Below are 18,756 nucleotides of genomic sequence, written 5' to 3'. Positions count from 1 at the left end.
CTCAGGCTGTGGGTATAGGTCACCCACCTGGTCTCCCTGCCTGTCTCAGCATGTGAGTGCCAGTGCGTCCACCCTGAGCGGCTGAACACCCTGCCAAGAGCCTGGCTGTGTGCTGTCCACGCCTCCGTCCCCTCCAGCCACAGAGAGAGGGCACAGCCTCACTCCCAGGGAGCAGTGCCAGGAAGAGCCACCATCTCCTCCTCACACTCTCGTCCTTCGGTGAGTCCAGACTGTCCCCATCCAGACCCAGCTCTCTCATCACAAAACCAGAGAAAAGGCTTCCCTTTAATTTCATGTTTAAAGTTCCAGGAAATAAAAAAAAATCAAGAAGAAAATATTTAAAAATCCACTTTAATTAAATGGGTCAGTCTGAATTTTTTCCTCTGACACTAACTGAAGTTAAAAATAGAAACCAATTTCTATAACCTTTCAAGGCAGTCTTTGAAATGTCAAGGTTTTAAAAAGTATTATACAGCAAGAATTTACATATAAATACAATCTGTACAAGGTATTAACTGAACAATCAATGAGCTTCCATCAGAAGATCTGATTCTGGGACAAGCCAGGGCAGAATTCAATTACTGCCTCCTTAGTGGAAGACATTTCAGCCTGGAAAAGAAAACAGAAGAGGGAGAGAAGGAAAGTCAGATGGGAACTGAAAAACCAAACAGCTGTGTGAGGGCTGAGAATGCCAGGCCTCCCTGAGTCCCCTTGGCCTGTCTGCACCTGTAAATACAGAGGATGACCACCGCGATGAAGCATTCTTTCATCTGTTTCTTCAAATGCTTTTTCTCTTACTCTGAAAACACACACAGACTCACCTGCCCAATCTCCCACTTATAAAACAAACTTCTAATCCCGAGTAGGGGATTAGGTTCGCTCACCTACCCCATGCACTGTGTGATGCTTGCAAAGGAACTAAAACAAATTTGCTCCAGGGGCCAAAGCTCCTGAATTGTCAGTCTTAAGTCTCAATTTCATAAATACAAGAATGCTCATGGCAGCTCAACTTAGGGTGGACCAGGGTCACACTGGTTCTAGGTCCTTGCTTGAGAGCCTCTAAAGTAGAAAACTCAGTGCCAGATGGGCGTGGTGGTTCACGCCTATAATCCCAGCATTTTGGGAGGTGGAAATGAGAAGACTGCCTGAGCTCCCCAGTTCAAGCCCAGCCTGAGCAACTTGGTGAGACCTCGTCTCTATAATAAATAAAAGAATTAGCTGGATGTGGTGGCACATGCCTGTAGTTCCAGCTAGAAGGAAGGCTGAGGCGGAAGGATTGCCTGAGCCCAGGAGGTGGAGGCTGCAATGGCTGTGAGCGTGTCACTGCACTTCAGCCTCGGCAACAGAGTGAGACTCTGATTCCAAAAAGAAAGGAAAGAAAACTCAGTGCCCACAGCAATAGATGAATATGCTGTGTTGTATTCACATAAAGAAATATTCCACAGCAGTGAGAATCAACCAGCTGCTGCTGCCAATATGAAGGAATTTCACAAGCCAGGCACACAAGAATCCATACAAGATCCCGCTAAATAAAGCTTAAAAACTAGTAAGAATAATCAGTTGTAATAAAGGCCAGAAGAGTGGTAGCTTTTTGAGAAGGGTGGGGATGGTGAGTGGGAGGGGGTAGAAGGGACTCTGAGTGCTTTCTCCATGGGCGTATCCAGGGAGCCAACACACACAGGGCCATGACCCAAGGATCTCTGCTCAGACACGAGTGCAATACAAAGTTTACTTAACGGTATGATTCTATGTCTGCAACATTCCAGAAGAGAAACACTAATTCATAGTAAGCAACAGGACCAGTGTCTCCTGGGCAGGGGCGGAGGGGGCAGGCTACAATTCCAACCAGAACCAGGGTGCACTGCCACCAAAGAAAAGTGTCCGGGGCCCCTGCCAAGCGTGCAACCCCAAGCCAGAGATCAGGGATGCAGCTGAGACCCACAAGGTTGTGACCATGAAACGCCTTCCAGGTGACAAACACAGACAAGCAGTACACTGTGAGCCATTCTCTGATGACAGGGCCTCCTCCAGGCTTCTTGGGGAGAGCCTACCTAGGAGACTTGGGAACCAGAGGCTGAGGAAACAACACCCTTAGCAACCACAAGGGTAGTATTTAAACACACTTCACACCTCTGGCCCCACCTCCCAGGCCCTTCCTTATCTCTAAAGATAAGGTCTCACATGTGTTTGGAATCCCTCTAGACTTCTTCCTGTGCAAGAATACACATGTGTGTGTGTATGTGTGTGTGTGGATGGAGATATATATATATATTTATATACATATCTCTATCCATCCAAAGGCCTGAGAATGACTTTTGAACATCAACAGTGCTGACTGTATATACTGTTCTTCAGCTTTTGTTGTTGTTGTGTTTTAAGTTGGCGTCTCACTCTGTCACCTAGGCTAGAGTACAGTGGCACGCTCACGGCCATCTGCACAGCTGCAACCTGCTGGGCTCCGGCGATCCTTCCACCTCAGCCTTCCAAGTTGCTGGAACCACAGGCATGCGCCACCATGCCCAGCTAATTTTTTGATTTATTGTAGAGACGAGGTCTTATGAGCTGCCCAGGTTGGACTTTAATCCCTGGGCTCAGGCAATCCTTTTGTCGCTGCCTCCCAAAGTGCTGGGATTATAAGCATGAGCCACCGCACCTGGCCTGGTTTCTTTTTCTTGAGTCAGGGTCTCATTCTGTTGCCCAGGCTGGAGTGCAGTGACACTATCATGGCTCACTGCAGCCTCAACTAATGTCTCACTAATGTTTTTATTGTTATTTTTTTGTAGAGACGAGGTCTCCCTATGATGCTGAGGCTGGCCTCAAACTCAAGAAATCCTAAGTTCCAGCCTCCCAAAGTGGTGCGATTACAGGTGACAGCCACTGTGCCCAGCTAGATTTTGGTTTTTTGCTTTTTTTTTTTTGAGTTGGAGTCTCACTCTGTCGCCCAGACTGGAGTGCAGTAGCCGCTCTCGGTCAGCGTGGCCTCGCCTGCTGGGCTCCAGCGATCCTTCCGCCTCAGCCTTCTAGGTAGCTGGAACTACAGGCACGCGCTACCACGCCTGGCTAGTTTTTGATTTATTGTAGAGATGAGGTCTCACCAAGTTGCCCAGGCAGGTCTCGAGCCCGCGGGCTCAGGCAATCCACTCACCTCAGCCTCCCAAAGGCGCGGGATTACAGGCTGAGCCACCGAGCCCGACTGATTTTGGTTTTTTAATAGTGAGTTTTAGAGGCCCATGAGTCCACAGCTATGTGCCCAGGTTTTCTGACTGCTGCATAGTGCCTGTCTCATCACACCCTCCTGGGAGGAGCTGAAGGGCTTCCAGATGTGTGCCCCACATGTGTAGGCGCAAGTTCTTCCTGCAGGAATGACTTGTCAGATGGTCAAAACTGGTCAAGAGTGGTAACATCAGGTGCTGTGACATTCATTATGTGGGCTTGATCAAGTGTCTTCATCTCCTGTGCCTTGTTTTCCCCATCTGTGAAATGGAGTGACACGTGTATTGATGAGGAAAGGGAAGAGGGAATTGGCACAGCCACTTCAGGGAACTCTGGATTAAATGTAAATGTTCCTATCCTTTGTATTTTTGTTTGCTTGTCTGTTTTGAGTTGGGGTCTCACTCTGTCACCCAGGCCGGAGTGAGGTGGTATGATCATGGCTCACTGCAGCCTCAACCTCCTGGGTTCAGGTGATCCTTCCACCTCAGCTTCCGGAGTAGCTGAGATAACAGGTGCGTGCCACCATGCTGGGCTAATTTTCTGATATTTTGTAGAGATGAGGTCTCACTATGTTTTCTAGACTGGTCTCAAACTCCTGGACTCCAGCGATCCTCCCACCTCAGCCTCCCAAAGTGCTGGGATTACAAGCGTGAGCCACCATGTCTAGTCCCTAGACCTTCCATTTTTGAGCCATGAGAATGTGCTGTCTACTCTAAAGAAATATACAAACAGGAACAAAGAGATGCCAGGCACACTGGCTCATGCCTGTAATCCCAGCATTTGGGGAGATGGAGGTGAGAAGATTGCCTGAGCCCAGGAGTTTGAGACCAGCCTGGGCAACATGGCAAGACTTAGTCTCTACAACAAATAAAAAAATTAGCCAGGCATGATAGCATGCACCTGTGGTTCCATCTACTTGGAAGGATGGGACGGAGGGATCGCCTGGGCCCAGAGGGTCGAGGCTGTGGTGGCTGTGAGTGTGCTGCTGCACTCCAGCCTGGGTGGCATAGTGAAACTCCTACTAAAAAAAGAAAAAAAGAACAAGGGATGGCACTTGACTTTCCAGATAGCAAAATATACTATAAAGCCATAGCAATTAAAAGAGGTTGGACAGAAAAATACAAAATGGCCAAGAAATCAGCATAGAAAACCGAGGAACATACCCACATGGGTCTAGGGATTTAGAACACAATCAAGTTCCCTCGGTGAGATGACATTGGGTGAGGCTGAGGTGGCCAGACCCGCCCCTGCTTTTTCCTCTGCGTCCTGGGCCCCCAGCTGGACTGCTCCTTCCCAGGCCCGAGGTGGCCAGGCAGGGCCATGCAGCTGGCTCTGGCCCACGGACTGTGGATGGAAATGAAGACTGGGCCTTCAAGACAACCTCTGCACCATCCTCTAACCCGTCCCCTCCCATGAGATCACAGGCTTAACTGAAAGCAAGCTGGGATTCGGAGTGGCTTCCTCAATTCTGTTTACGCTTCATTGTGCTAAGCCTGGGATTTGGGGTCTTTTCAACTGTAGCTAGCTTACTCTGAATAATACAATTGGCTGTCCATCTGGATAGAAATAAATTAGATGCTACCTTCCTCTGTTCGTAGAAACAAAACAATCTAAATAGATTAAACAAAAACAAAACTATAAAGGCATTGGGGAAGTGTGCCATGTTTTGGTGTGTGTGTGTGTGTGTGTGTGTGTGTGTGTGTACCCTTGGGTTAAGAAAGACTTTTTAAAGATAAAATTGTAAAACATACCAACAAACAAATAAATTGGGAAAACTGAGTGCTCCAAAGATTAAAATTTCTAACAACAAAGATAATTAAAAGTCATGTGACAGGTAAGACACTAAAACAAAATGGATTAATATCCAGAAATATTTTTTGATTCCGAAAAATCAGTAAAACAATCCAATAGAAAACATGACACCGAGCAAAGGATATAAGCAGGCTACTCACAAAGAGCATGTAGCAAAGGCTGGAAACATGAAAAGATGCTCAGCCTCATTAATAACCAAGTAAACGCAAATTAAAATAAATACCATTTTTTACCCATCATAACAAATTTTTTGTAACGTTTGTAATTTTTATAATTGATGTAATAATCAGGTCCTTTCCTAATTTAAATGACTATGGTCACTCTGGAAAGCAATTTGTCCAGTATGTACTCATTATTAATGTTCATCCTCTAAGCTTGTGCTACGTAAAATTATATTTATGTTAAAATGTGTACAAAGGGTGTGAATATGTGTGTAAAATATGAAAAGATGCTCAACCTTGTTAATAATCAAGTAAATGTTTCTATTGTTTCCGCTGCACAACAGATAGCACACTGGACTTCTGATTTCCTCTACTGATAGCCCAGACCACTGTGGGTACCCAATAACACTGACCTCATTAAAAGCCTGTGCCACAACCAGAAGACACACAAATGTCTTAAAAGTTCCACATGAAACTGAGCAGAAGCAACTGTGGGGGGGGGAAGTTTGGAGAATTGGTCAAGGGCCATTTTAAGCTTTACCTGTAAGGTCTAATTTTCATAATGATGACATATTCACATACAGAATTAAATATTAAAGAATCCAAATTAATACTTATAACTATTATTATAGTTAATTATAGAATTAAATATTAAAACTTTTTTTAAAAGCCTCGTTGATGCTACTCGGAAGGCTGAGGCAGAAGGATCGCCCGAGCCCAGCAGGTCGAGGCTGCGGTGGCCGTGAGTGGCCGCTGCGCTCCAGCCTGGACGACTGAGTGAGACGACAACTCACACACACACAAATGTCGAGTTGATACACAGACTCTTCCCTTCTGACGTTTGCCTCTAAGCAGACATATCGAGTCTTCAGGAAGCCTTCGGAGGTTCCTGGAAAGGCCACCGGCCCCCTCGTCCGCCTACCGTCTCAGCAGCGCCGGGGGTGACACGTCTGCGCTGCCTTCATCACTCTGGCTGTCGCTGCTGTCAGGACTCGCAGAACTACTACTTTTTTCTGACTTTTTATTCTTTTGCTTGCCTTTGTGTTTGTGCTTTCTGTGTTTCTTTTTCTGTAAAAAAAAAAAGTGGGGAGGAACACTTTTTAATTTGTTTTCCCTCCAATTCAGTACAAGGAAAGGCTAATGAGGCATTTGGTGGTTGGAGTCATTACAAAACAAAATTTTTTTAAAGACCTCATTTAGAGTGAGTGTGAGTCTAACGACATGGACCAGGAGCAGACAGCTGTGCACACTCAGCTGTGCGCATACCATCCCAGCCCGTCCTCCAGTGACAGACACAGCAGGCTCCTATCTTGCCTTGCGCGCTGACCTGTGCCACCTCCCATGAACCTGAATGGCTCATTTCTCAGGCATCTGAGAAACTACACATCGGGATAGCCAGCACTCGAGGAACGCACAGGAAGAAAATGGCAGAACATGGGTGAATCGTGGCCACATGGATGAGAGCAAATGGATCTGGTTTTTAAGTCATCAGCACTCACTTTTTTTTTTTTGAGTTGGAGTCTCACTCTGTCACCCAGACTGGAGTGCAGTGGCCGCTCCCGGCCACCACAGCCTCAACCTGCTGGGCTCCAGCGATCCTTCCGCTCAGCCTTCCGAGTAGCTGGTACTACAGGCACGTGCTACCATACCCGGCTAAGCACTCACATTTTTTCTCTCACTATAAGAGAATGTTAGTCATCCTTCATGCTCAGGAATCCTTGCCTCTGTGGCCAGTAAAGTTGTTTCTCATTTCTTCTGCTGCACACTGGACTTCTAATTTCTCCTACTGCTAGCCTAGACCACTGTGGGTACCCAACAATAGCAATGACCTCATTAAAGCCTGCCATACCCGGAAGAAGACACAGTTGATGAGATAAACAAATGGACAGTGAAAGCACACATTACTCCTGTTCAAGTTTCCTTGACTTCAAATGGTATATGACAGACTAAAATCTCAAACTGTAATGACAGAGTAGTTGAGAAATGTTCAAAATAATACCTTCATTTAATATTGAATGAATAATCAATAAATACTGTTTTATTATTTAATATCCAATCATTGTTCTAAAGTCCTTCAATTCTCTTTTTCCTACTTTTTAATGCCCCCCCCCAAATTTTAAGTACAACTATGCTATAACAAGATGTCTTAGAAAAAAAAGGAGGAAAAAAAAAAGCAAAGCTGAACAAATTAAAATATTCTGCTCAGAAAGAAAAAGTCAAGGGTTTGTATTGAATGTCGACATTTCTGTTCAGGCACAGAGGAACTGTGTGCCTCCGTCTTGGCCACAAGAAACTCTTTCACTGGCATGATGTGCCTGCCACCCTGAAGGCTTATCTGGACGACGGAGCAGGATGTCAGACCCCAGCCCCCCTGCCCCAATCCCGGAAGCCAAGAAGTTCCCTACCTTCTCTTTCTTTCGCCTGTGCTCCTTCTTGGTCTTGTGCTTTTCTTTGTTCTTTTTATGTTTCTCTCTTTGAGGTACCTCCAGTTTCTGACGCACATCTGAAACACAAATGTAATAAACACAGGACCAAAAGAAGAAAAATAAAGACTAACTATAAAAAAAGGAGCTTCCTAAATTACTGAGTTAGGAGTCTACCTTGAAGGAAGAACCCCTGCCCTTGGATTTGCTTCTGCCTCACTGACAAGCACACAGACTAGCACACCCCTTTGTAGCTATGTTTAGAAAGCTGCCAGAGATCACAAAAGGCCCTGTGGTCCAATCAGTATCCTGCCAGAGTCTTAGCTGCCAGATGAGGGGAAGGTCAGACAAGGATGCCCAGGAACCTGTGGTAATTCAACACCTTCAGGTAAGCTCAGACACAGACCAGATTTAGAGACTCAGCTCTGTTACCAGCTCTGTGATCTCTGGTGCAGTGCCTGACCGCTCCAAGTCTCAGTCTCCCAAACTGCAAAATGGGGATAAGAATCATTTCAGTGACACAGAATGGATTGACAGTACCATGCATGTGAGTCCCATAGCCCTGAATCTGACACAGAAATGTCAGCTCTTCTTACACTGGGCTCCCTATACAAAAGCACATTTTATTTATTTATTTATTTATTATTATTTTTGAGTTGGAGTCTCACTTTGTCAACCCCGACTGGAGTGTTGTGGCACACTCCCAACCACTGCAGCCTCGACCTGCTGGGCTCTGGCGATCCTTCCGCCTCAGTCTTCCAAATAGCCAGAACTACAGGCGCGTGCTACCACACCCGTCTAATTTTTTATTTATTGTAGAGATGAGGTTTCGCCAAGTTGCCCAAGTGGGTCTCGAACCCGCGGGCTCAGGCAATCCACTCACCTCGACCTCCCAAAGTGCTGGGATTACAGACTGAGTCACCGAGTCCAGCCTACAAAAGCACATTTTATAAGAATCTGTTTTCCAAGTAGAAGCACAAAAAACAAGCATCAAAATAACACAATGTATGTAATCATTAAAAATAACTAAGGCAGTTGGTCTTAGTGGCTCACACCTGTAATCCCAGCACTTTGGGAGGCTGAGGTGAGAGGGCTGCCTGAGTCCAGGGGTTCGAGACCAACCTGGGCAACATGGCGAGACTTTGTTTTGCCTGTGCACCTGTAGTTCCAGCTACTTGGCAAGCTGAGGCAGAAGGATCCTCTGAGCCCAGCAGTCAAGGCTGCATAGCCATGAGAGTGCCATAACATTCAGCCTGGGCAACAGAAGTAGACTTCAACTCAAAAAAAAAACAAAACTGAAAGAAGTTGCATGTGCCTGGATTCTCCATCTCCAAATTCAGACCATGTTTTCACAGGTCATTAATTTTCAGGTAACCAAACCAACAAAAATTCACAATCCTAGAAAGAACACAGGTCATAAAATCAACTTTTTCCCCCTAAAGAAACATTTCAGGATGCTTCAGAAGTGTGGCCATCTTCTAAACCCAGGTAACAGGTGCCTGCAACTGTCTAGTCCTATAGTTTGTGACATTTTTCAAAATGTGGCCTCCCCAAACTTGTTTTTCTGCTCAGCCTCATTAATAATCAAGTAAATGCAAACTGCTTCCGCTGTGCAGCAGACAGTGCACTGGACTTCTCATTTCTTCTGCTGCTAGCCCAGACCACTGTGGGTACACCCAACAACAGCACTGACCTCATTACTGCTCTAAATAATTCATATACTAAATTAAGTTATTAACTATTACAAGAGAAAGGGACATACATAACTTAGCTTTCGAGTGCTGACACCAACTTTAAACTAACGATCTGAATAAAACTAAGGAGAAATAGATTCACTGCAGTTTTTCAAAACTTCATACTTTTTGCTCTGCTCTTTATCATGTTTTTGAAAGCTGGGTGAGTTACCAAACCAGTATTTATGTGGGGGCCCTGCAGGAAACTATAAAGTGCCCGATGTTATTACATGTTATTTATATGCCTGGGCCACGGTTTGTTCACCTAGGCCTCAGAGATGATAAACCAGTCTAAACATTATAACATGAGATGCAATTTAAGATTGCATTAACCAGAAGTTAACAGATATTGAGGGCGAGGGGTAGACTACATTTACTTCTGAAAGGACAAGTTTTATTATTTGCTACATTAAAAAGAATTTAAATTCCCTTCTCCCTGTAATTCCCTCCCATCTTTAAATGCTAGGTTTTTACTTTTTTATTGCTGAAAGTGGCAAAATGTAAGCCACTTAAGACCCAACTGTAAACATCTGAAAGTTAAAAAGGAAAAGTTTCAAGGTCTCTGAAGCTATAAAGCAACAACTGTCATTCAGACACTAGGTGGAGACAACGGGTTTCAAAACGGAGCTGAAAACAGATAAACCAGAAACAAGGATGTTTGGTGAGTGGGTCAGATGAGATGCGTGGCTATACTGACATCACTAGAGAGTTGTCACATCTCAGGAGACACAGGCTGATGCAAACAGGAGAACCATAGAGCTCTGGACTTACTGGGGCAGAAGACAGGAGGCAGCCGGGGGCCAAATTCCTCTCTCTCATCTATCTGCATCTTCTGTATTGGGAAGGAAGGTGATGGCTCAGCGGGTGCTGGCTGGGGGGCTGAAAGACAGGTATTTATTTCATTTACTTGCCCAAAATGAATGCATCACAGCCTTTCATTAACATTGCTGCCACCAGATAACGTGTTCCCTCGCAGACACTGGAGCTGGGAAGTCAGTCCCACGAAGGCACCTGCGAGCAAGGGCATCGAGGGCTGCTGCACCCATGAGCACACACTCTGACTCCCTAAAACCTGAAGAGTCAAAGCATGGCCCTGAGCAAGGACCGTCTGAGAAGAAATAAAAACTTACACACACACGAGAATGTAAGACTACAAAGGGGGGGGGACCCAAAAAAGACTGGAATCATTTTATGGAGGGTAGGTATTCTAGGAAACTATCGGCCTTAGTGTACTAGCATTGTTGCAAGAGTCTGCATTTGACTTCCATGAATTTTTTTTCTTCTTTTGGAGTTGGAGTCTCACTCTGTCACCCAGGTTGGAGTGCAGTGGCATGCTCATGGCCACCGCAGCCTCGACCTGCTGGGCTCAGGCAACCCTTCTGCTTCAGTCTTCCAAGTTGCAAGAACTACAGGCATGCGCCACCATGCCCGCCTAAGTTTTTAATTTATAGAGACAAGGTCTCACCGTGTTGCCTAGACTGGTCTCGAACCCTTGGGCTCAGGCAATTCTCTCGTCTCTGCCTCCCAGAGTGCTGGGATTATAGGCATGAGACACCACGTCTAGCCTAGTAAATTTTTTTTGGAGATTCTTTCAACACATTTGTCCATTTCATGATAGGTGATTTATGAGCACCCCTGCCCACACCACGCTGAGAGTCCTGCAGGTTTTTTGTTTGGTTGGTTGGTTTTTGGTTTTGGTTTTTGGGGGTTTTTGGGGGTTTTTTTTGAGTTGGAGATTCACTTCGTCACCCAGTCTGGAGTGCAGTGGCACACTCACAGCTACCGCAACCTTGACCTACTGGGCTCAGGTGATTCTTCTGCCTCAGCCTCCCAAGAAGCTGGAACTACAAGCGTGTGCCACCACAACCGGCTACTTTTAAATTTTTATTGTAGAGATGAGGTCTCGCCCAGTTGCCCAGGCTGGTCTCGAACCCCTGGGTTCAGGCAATCCTCTCACCGCCACCTCCCAAAGTGCTGGGATTATAAGCGTGAGCCACCGCGCCCAGCTGGTTTGAGTCAGGGTCTCACTCTGTTGCCCAGGTTGGAGTGCAGTGGCACGCTCACAGCCACTGCAGCCTCGACCTGCTGGGCTCAGGCGATCCTTCTGCTTCAGTCTCCCAAGAAGCTGGGGCTATAGGCACATGCCACCACGCCAGGTTAATTTTTTGATTTACTGTAGAGACGAGGTCTCGCCAAGTTGCCCAGGCTGTCCTCGAACTCCTGGACTCAGGCAATCCTCCCACTCTGCCTCCACCTCCGCCTCCCAAAAGTGCTGGGATCACAGGCATGAGCCCCCACGCCCAGCTGTATCCAGCAGTTTTGGACCAAAACGGCAGGAGCCCCACGCGCCAGCTCCCTAGTCACCCGATCTCACCCCCAGCAACTTGTTTTTGTTTCCTCAGATGAAAAATTATTCAAAGGGAAATGCTTTGCTGACGTGGAAGAGGTGAAACAAAAAACGGCAGACACACTGAAAGGCACCAGAATTGACAGGGTCAAAAACTTTTGAGCAGTAGAAAAAGCATCTCAATAGGCATATTGCATCAAATGAGAGTACTTTGAAGGTGTCTGAAGTTTAAGCATGTAAGAATAAATACACAATTTTTTATAAATAAACTCCAGGGTTTTTTGGGTCCCCTCAAATGTCTCAACTCAGAAAACCAGGGGACACTAATGTCACTCAAAATAATTTATCAAAGGGGGAAAAAACTGAAGATAATTGATCATGTTTAGTGTTCACATTAATAACCTTGTTTTTTAAACAGATTACTATGTTTTCAAGATAGAAGAGATATAAAAATGAAAAATGTTAAGAAAAATATGCATCAAAGTATTAAGAATGGTTATTTCTGGGAAGCAGAATTCTAAGGGACTCAAGTTTTCCATAGTCCTATAGAAATCTTTTAAACTTTTAAAATTCAAATACATATGACTATGTAATCAAACATGTTTTTATACAGAAAAAAGAAATAGGCTGATATTTACAATTACCTAAGAAGAAACAGTACTTTATATTTCTATGAAACATCCTGGTTAAAGGTCCTCAAAAAATACACCCAAGTCCAGCATCGACTGGCAGGAGAAATTCTAGCATCAACTTGGTTGAGAAATTCCATCTACCCACCCGAACTGCTAAAACTGTTCCCACCCCTGCAGGTGCCAGAAGGCCTCTTTTCCTGGGCCTGAACTGGCAGGGGTGACAGACTCCGAACCAACTGTTAGACTCACAGTAACAAGAATGGACACCATGGACCAAGTGCTAATGAGTAACAGGCAATGTCCACCTGATGGTTGATCCAGGGTGTACAATTTGCCATACAGAGAAGAAAGCAGACAGAGCCCCAGTACACTTCATGACCAAATGTTTTCCAATAATCATGGAAGCTTCTGACCAACAAGATTTTTTTAACTATCTTTTTGAATAAAGATTTTACTTTTCTAAAACTCTTATCAACTAGGATAAGTTGGAAAGTCAATATCGTCCAAGAAAGTTACCTGAAAAATATACCAGAGATTTATACCAGATAGAAAAAAAAAAAAATCAGCTATACACAGTGGCTCACGCCTGTAATCCCAGCACTTTGGGAGGCTAAGGTAGGAGGATTGCTTGAACCCAGGAATTCAAGACCAGCCTGGGCAGTATAGCAAGACCTCGTCTCTACAAAAAATCAAAAAAATTTGCCAAGCATGGTGGTTCACCATTTTGTAGGCTGAAGTGGAAGGATCACCTGAGCCCAAGAGGTTGAGGCTGTGGTGAGCTGTGATCCCATGTCATGCACTCCAGCCTGGGTGACAGAATGAGGCCTGAGTCAAAAAAAAAAAAAAAAAGGAAAAAAAAAACTTTGTTGCACTCCAATTAAGAATATAAAAGATTATATTGGCTAGTGTTGATGGCTAATTATCCTGGCTTAAGATTACAGACTAAACAAAGGAGCTGCTTCTCTACAGACATTACCGTTTTCTCCTTTAGACCCCAAATCTGAGATACTGACATACCATGTACCACAGATGATGCGTCCACCAAGCCAGTATCTTGGGGGCTTTTGGAGTGGGCCTCCTCGGTGCCTGCCTGGTCATCCTCACTGTCACCCTCCTCCTCCTCAGAGGATGAGGACTTTTCATCTGAGGAGCTGGCAAAGATGGCCCTGAATAAGTCCATGGACGGACGGCTACTTTCTCCCTCTGTCTGTGAATCCGCATCTCTGTTCACCATCTGTATTAACAGCGAATAAAGAAGAATTAACAATGAATAAAGAAGGTAGGAGGGAGTCAAACACTCTAGAACATACTCACAGACACACACCCACATATGTATGTTGATTCTCAGGTTCATGGGCATCTACTGCCACACACCATCTTACTACACAGTGATCACTCACACAGCATATATTTTTCTGCTGTTTCTGAGTCAAGAACTATAGAATGTGACATGACGTAGAAGCAGCTGAAGCCTCTTTGGAGACTGGTCATTAATGAGACTTGCAAAGGATCCAAAAAAATGTAACAAAGCACAGTGACTGTCTTAGCTTCAAACTCAGAGATTCAAGCAATTTGGCAAATCCCAAACAAAATAAACTAAAAAAATTTATACCCAGATACAGCATAATCAAATAGGTAAAAAACAAAGACAAGTAAAAGTTTTTAAAGCAGCTAGAGGAAAAAAAATCACTTCATTAAAAACAAAGGAACAATAATTTGAATTATTGTAGAGTTCTCATTAAAAACATGGAGACCAGGCTGGGCACAGCGGCTCAGCCTATAATCTCAGCACTTTGGGAAACCTGAGCCTGGGGGTTTGAGACAAGCCTGGGAAACTTGGTGAGACTTCATCTCTATACTAAATAACAAAAAATAGCCAGGCGTGGTGGTGTGTATCTGTAGTTCCAACTGTTTGGAAGGCTGAGGTGGAAGGATTACCTAAGCCCAGCAGGTCGAGACTGCAGTGGCCGTGAGCATGCCACTGCACTCCAGTCTGGGCAACAAAGAATGAGACTTCAACTGAAAAAAAAAAAAAAATGGAGACCGGAAGGAAGTGGCACAAACTTTGTAAAGGTCTAAAAGAAAATAATTGTCAACCCAGAAGTCTATATTCAACAAAAACATTCTTCAGAAATGAAATCAGTCTGGGTGTGGTGGTTCAAGCCTGTAATTCCAGTACGTTGGAAGGCTGAGGTGAGAGGATTACCTGAGCCCAGGGGTTTGAGATCAGCCTGGACAACTTGGCGAGACCTCGTCTCTACAATAAATCAAAAAATTAGGTGGGTGTGGTGGTACGTGCCTGTAGTTCCAGCTACTTGGAAGGCTGAAGTGGAAGGATTGCCTGAGCCCTGCAGGTCGAGGCTGCAATGGCTGTGAGCGTGCCACTGCACTCAAAAAAAAACTAAATGAAATCGAGGCTGGGCGCAGTGGCCTGTAATTGCAGCACTTTGGAAGGCTGAGGCAGGAGGATCGCTTGAGCCCAGGAGTTTGAGACAAACCTAGAGAACACAGCAAGACCTCATCTCTACAAAAAATTTTAAGAGTTAGCCTGGCATGGTGGCAAATGCCTGTGGTACCAGCTACTCAGAAAGCTGAGGTGGAAGGTTCACCTGAGCCCAGGAGGTCAAGGCTCTGGTGAGCCATGAGCATGCCACTGCACTCCAGCCTGGGTGACAGAAGGAGACTCCAACTCAAAAAAAAAAAGAAAAAATAACAAATGAAATAGAAATACAAGACATTCTCAGACAGAGGAAGTTTAAGAAATCAGTAGTTGGAATTGCTCTAAAAAAACCGCTAAAGGAAGTTCCTCAGACAGAAGGAAATAATAAGAGAAGGGAACATAGAACTCAGGAAGGAAGAGAGCAACAGAAATGGAAAATATCTGAGTAAGTAAAATAGAGTATTATCTCCGCATCAGTTATTTTAAAATATGTATTGTAAGCCAGGTGGCACATGTCTGTAGTCCTAGCTACTTGAGAGGCTGCAAGAAAAAGATCAGGTGAGCCTCGGGTTTGTGGTTACAGGGAGTTATGACAGCACCAGCACCACTGCACTCCAGCCTGGGTGACAAAGCAAGAGCCTGTCTCCATGAAAATAAAATCAGCCAGGCTCAGTGGCTCAGCCTGTAATCCCAGCGCTTTGGAAGGCTGAGGTGAGTGGATTGCCTGAGCCCGTGGATTTGAGACCCACCTGGGGAACTTGGCGAGACCTCATCTCTACAATAAATCAAAAATTAGCCGGGCATGGTAGCGCGCGCCTGTAGTTCCAGCTACTTGGAAGGCTGAGGTGGAAGGATTGCCGGAGCCCAGAAGGTGGAGGCTGCGGTGGCCGCCACTGCACTCCAGACTGGGTGACAGAGTGAGACTCCAACTCAAAAAAATAAATAAATAAAATATGTATAATGATTGAAAGCAAACATCAAAATTGTTTGTTGCTGTTTTCAGTGTATATATATGTAATATATAAGACAACATAGGCCGGGCTCGGTGGCTCAGCCTGTAATCCCAGCACTTTGGGAGGCTGAGGTGAGTGGATTGCCTGAGCCCGTGGGTTCGAGACCCACCTGGGCAACTTGACGAGACCTCATCTCTACAATAAATCAAAAACTAGCCGGGCGTGGTAGCGTGCGCCTGTAGTTCCAGCTCCTTGGAAGGCTGAGGCAGAAGGATCTCCAGAGCCCAGCAGGCCGAGGCTGCGGTGGCCGGGAGCGGCCACTGCACTCCAGTCTAGGCGACAGAGTGAGACTCCAACTCAAAAAAAAAAAAAAAAGACAACATAAAGTGGGGAGAGTAAAGGTGCCTATACAGTGGTAAGATTTCTACATTCTACTTGAAGTGGTAAAACATTACTTCTAAGTAGACTATAAAAAGAGAAATTCAGGTTGGGTGCAGTGGTTTACATCTGTAATTCCAGCACTTTAAGAGGCCGAAGCAGGAGGGTTGCTTGAGCCTAGGAGTTCAAGATCAGCCTAGGCAACATAGCAAGAACATGTCTCTACAAAAAAAACCTTTTTTTAATTAGCCAGACACGGGGGTGCACACCTGTAGTCCCAGCTACTCAGGACGCTGATGGAAGGAGGGCCTGAGTCTAGGAGTTTGAGGCTGCAGTGAGCTGTGATTGTGCCACTATACTCCAGCCTGGGTGACAGAGTAAGATTTTGACACACACAAAAAAATTGGATAAAAGATAAATTCATACATGATAATTTCCAGAGCAATCACTAAAAAAAAGACAAGGAGATAGAGCAAAAATAAAGAAATAAAAAAATTCACATGGAATACTAAAAATTATCTAAGTAATCCAAAAGTGGGCAGGAAAAGAGAAAGAATGGAACAAAAATGAAAGGAAACAAACAGAAAACATAATGAAATTGTATACCTTTATCCAAAAACATCAGCAGTTACATTAAATGCAAATGTTCAAAACATAGATTATTGAATTGTATTTAAAAAAGACCCAATGGGCCAGGCACAGTGGTTCATGCCTGTAATCCCAGCACTTTGGGAGGTCAAGGTAGAAGGATTGCTTGAGCCCAGGAGTTTGTGACCAACCTGGGCAACACAGTGAGACCCCATCTCTACAAAACAATCAAAAAATCAGCCAGGTGTGGCCACCCATGCCTGTAGTCCCAGCTACTCAGGAGGCTGAGGTAGGAGGATTGCTTGAGCACACGAGTTTGAGGCTACGGTAAGCCATGATTTTGCCACTGCATTCAGTCTGGGTGACAGAGTAAGACTGACTCAAAAAAAGAGAAACTGCATGGCTCATAAAAACCTAGCATATTTGCTCTCTGGCCCTACACAGTCTAACCCCTGCTATTGAGTAAAGAGGAGCAGGCATACCCACAGAGAAAGGCACAGGCCACAGTCAGCCTGGCAAAGAGAACGTGGAAGCCCCAGTACCTTATCTGAGAGTGATTCTGGTGCATGTTCTTCCTCTCTGCTTACGAAGGGACTGGGCTCTTGTTTAGGCGGACCAACTTTTGATCTAGCCAGACTTAAAAATTCACTAATGGAATCTTCTTTCTTTTCTTGTTTAGCTGTATCCCATCTGGATGATTTTCTTGATTCTGAAAGGCAGGACACAGACATAACTTAGAATTAGCAAGCCAAAAGCAAGTTCTTCACTACTGCTCTATCAATCACTCAGAACGTCTGCACACCTACTACAAGGGCACCATGTGAGGTATTGAGGAGGTGTCAAAGGCTGACACAGAGCCCCACCTCCAGAAAGTAAATGTTCAGACTGTTACAACATGAGCTAAGTGATTAATATGAGCAATGCTCTTAATGGAGAGAGAGTTTGCACCAGGCATATCTTTCGGACTAAACACTCCTCACTTCTGTTTTTCCAGCAGGCTCACGGTTGAGGCCTTGGTCAGTCAGATACCCAAGGAAGCCCTACTCACTCTCAGGATCTCGGGGCTGCAATGCTTTTTCACTTGATGCTCGAACTGTGGGCAATGAAACTGTCTCTGGGAGTGTCAGAAAGTTGAAGACTGAGTATTTGTCGCGCTTCACTCTTGGTAAGCCAACCAAAGTGGACCTGGGAGGTAGAAAAGAAAGATATCATTTTAATAACAACTGCTAGGGTAAAATCTACAACCTACAAATTTTTTCATCTCGCATTTTCTACCAGCTCTTCTACATGGCCCAAAGATCATCTAAGACGTTTTTGCTTCTCAAAGCAACTCAAGAACTTAGTTACAAAAATCAGCCAGGTATAGTGGCACGAGTCTGTAGTTCCAGTTATTTGGGAGGCTGAGGCGGAAGGATAACTTGAGCTCAGGAGGTCAAGACTGTGATCTTGTCACTGCACTCCAGCCTAGGCAACAGAGTGAGACTCTGTCTCAAAAAAAAAAAGAACTTAGAATGGGTGACTTTAGGTCCCATGAGTATTTCCTTATGATGGTAAGGGGAAGAATGTAACTTTCAAAATGGATTTCTATTGAAAAAAGTTCTACTGATAAAAATATACCTAAATCGCTAGGCATATGGCTCACATCTATAATTCCAGCACTTTGGGAGACAGAGGCAAGAGGACTGCCTGAACCCAGGAGTTCGAGACCAGCCTAGGCAATACAGCGAGACCTCATCTCTACAATAACTTTTTTTTTTTAATTAGCTGGGTATGGTGGTACACACCTGTGGTTCCAACTACTTGGAAGGCTGAGGCAGAAGGATCATCTGAGCCCAGCAGTGGCCATGAGCATGTCACTGTACTCCAGCCTGGGTAACAGTGAGACTCCAACTCAAAAAAAATTGTTAAATTGTAGATAGATAGATAAATAGATAGATATAGATAGACAGACAGATACACAAATTTTCTGACCAAGTTTCTGGTTAAACTGGGCATGCTTTCTTGAAGTGTTTTGTTTGTTTGCTTGTTTGTTTTAGAGACGGAGTCTCACCTATGTTGTCTAGGCTGGCCTCAAGC

General features: G+C 44.9%; 1 protein-coding gene across 1 annotated transcript; it reads right to left on the bottom strand.

The window, feature by feature from the left end:
• Window positions 1-334: 334 nt before the first annotated feature.
• Window positions 335-17,855, bottom strand: LOC103249375 (G patch domain-containing protein 1-like). The gene is made up of 7 exons (XM_021707535.1): window positions 17,729-17,855; window positions 17,223-17,389; window positions 13,339-13,555; window positions 10,114-10,221; window positions 7,592-7,689; window positions 6,109-6,254; window positions 335-609 (listed from the first exon to the last, which is right to left on the bottom strand). Exons 3-7 carry the CDS (start codon window positions 13,553-13,555, stop codon window positions 579-581), a joined length of 600 nt encoding a protein of 199 aa, XP_021563210.1. The 5' UTR covers window positions 17,223-17,389; window positions 17,729-17,855; the 3' UTR covers window positions 335-578.
• Between the last annotated feature and the right edge of the window lie 901 nt (window positions 17,856-18,756).

This window comes from Carlito syrichta, unplaced genomic scaffold, assembly GCF_000164805.1.
Source record: "Carlito syrichta isolate Samal-C Ts95f unplaced genomic scaffold, Tarsius_syrichta-2.0.1 Scaffold120454, whole genome shotgun sequence".
Lineage (NCBI taxonomy): Eukaryota > Metazoa > Chordata > Mammalia > Primates > Tarsiidae > Carlito > Carlito syrichta.
Note: the sequence above shows the minus strand (reverse complement) of the source record. Positions and strands in the feature narration are given on the sequence as shown.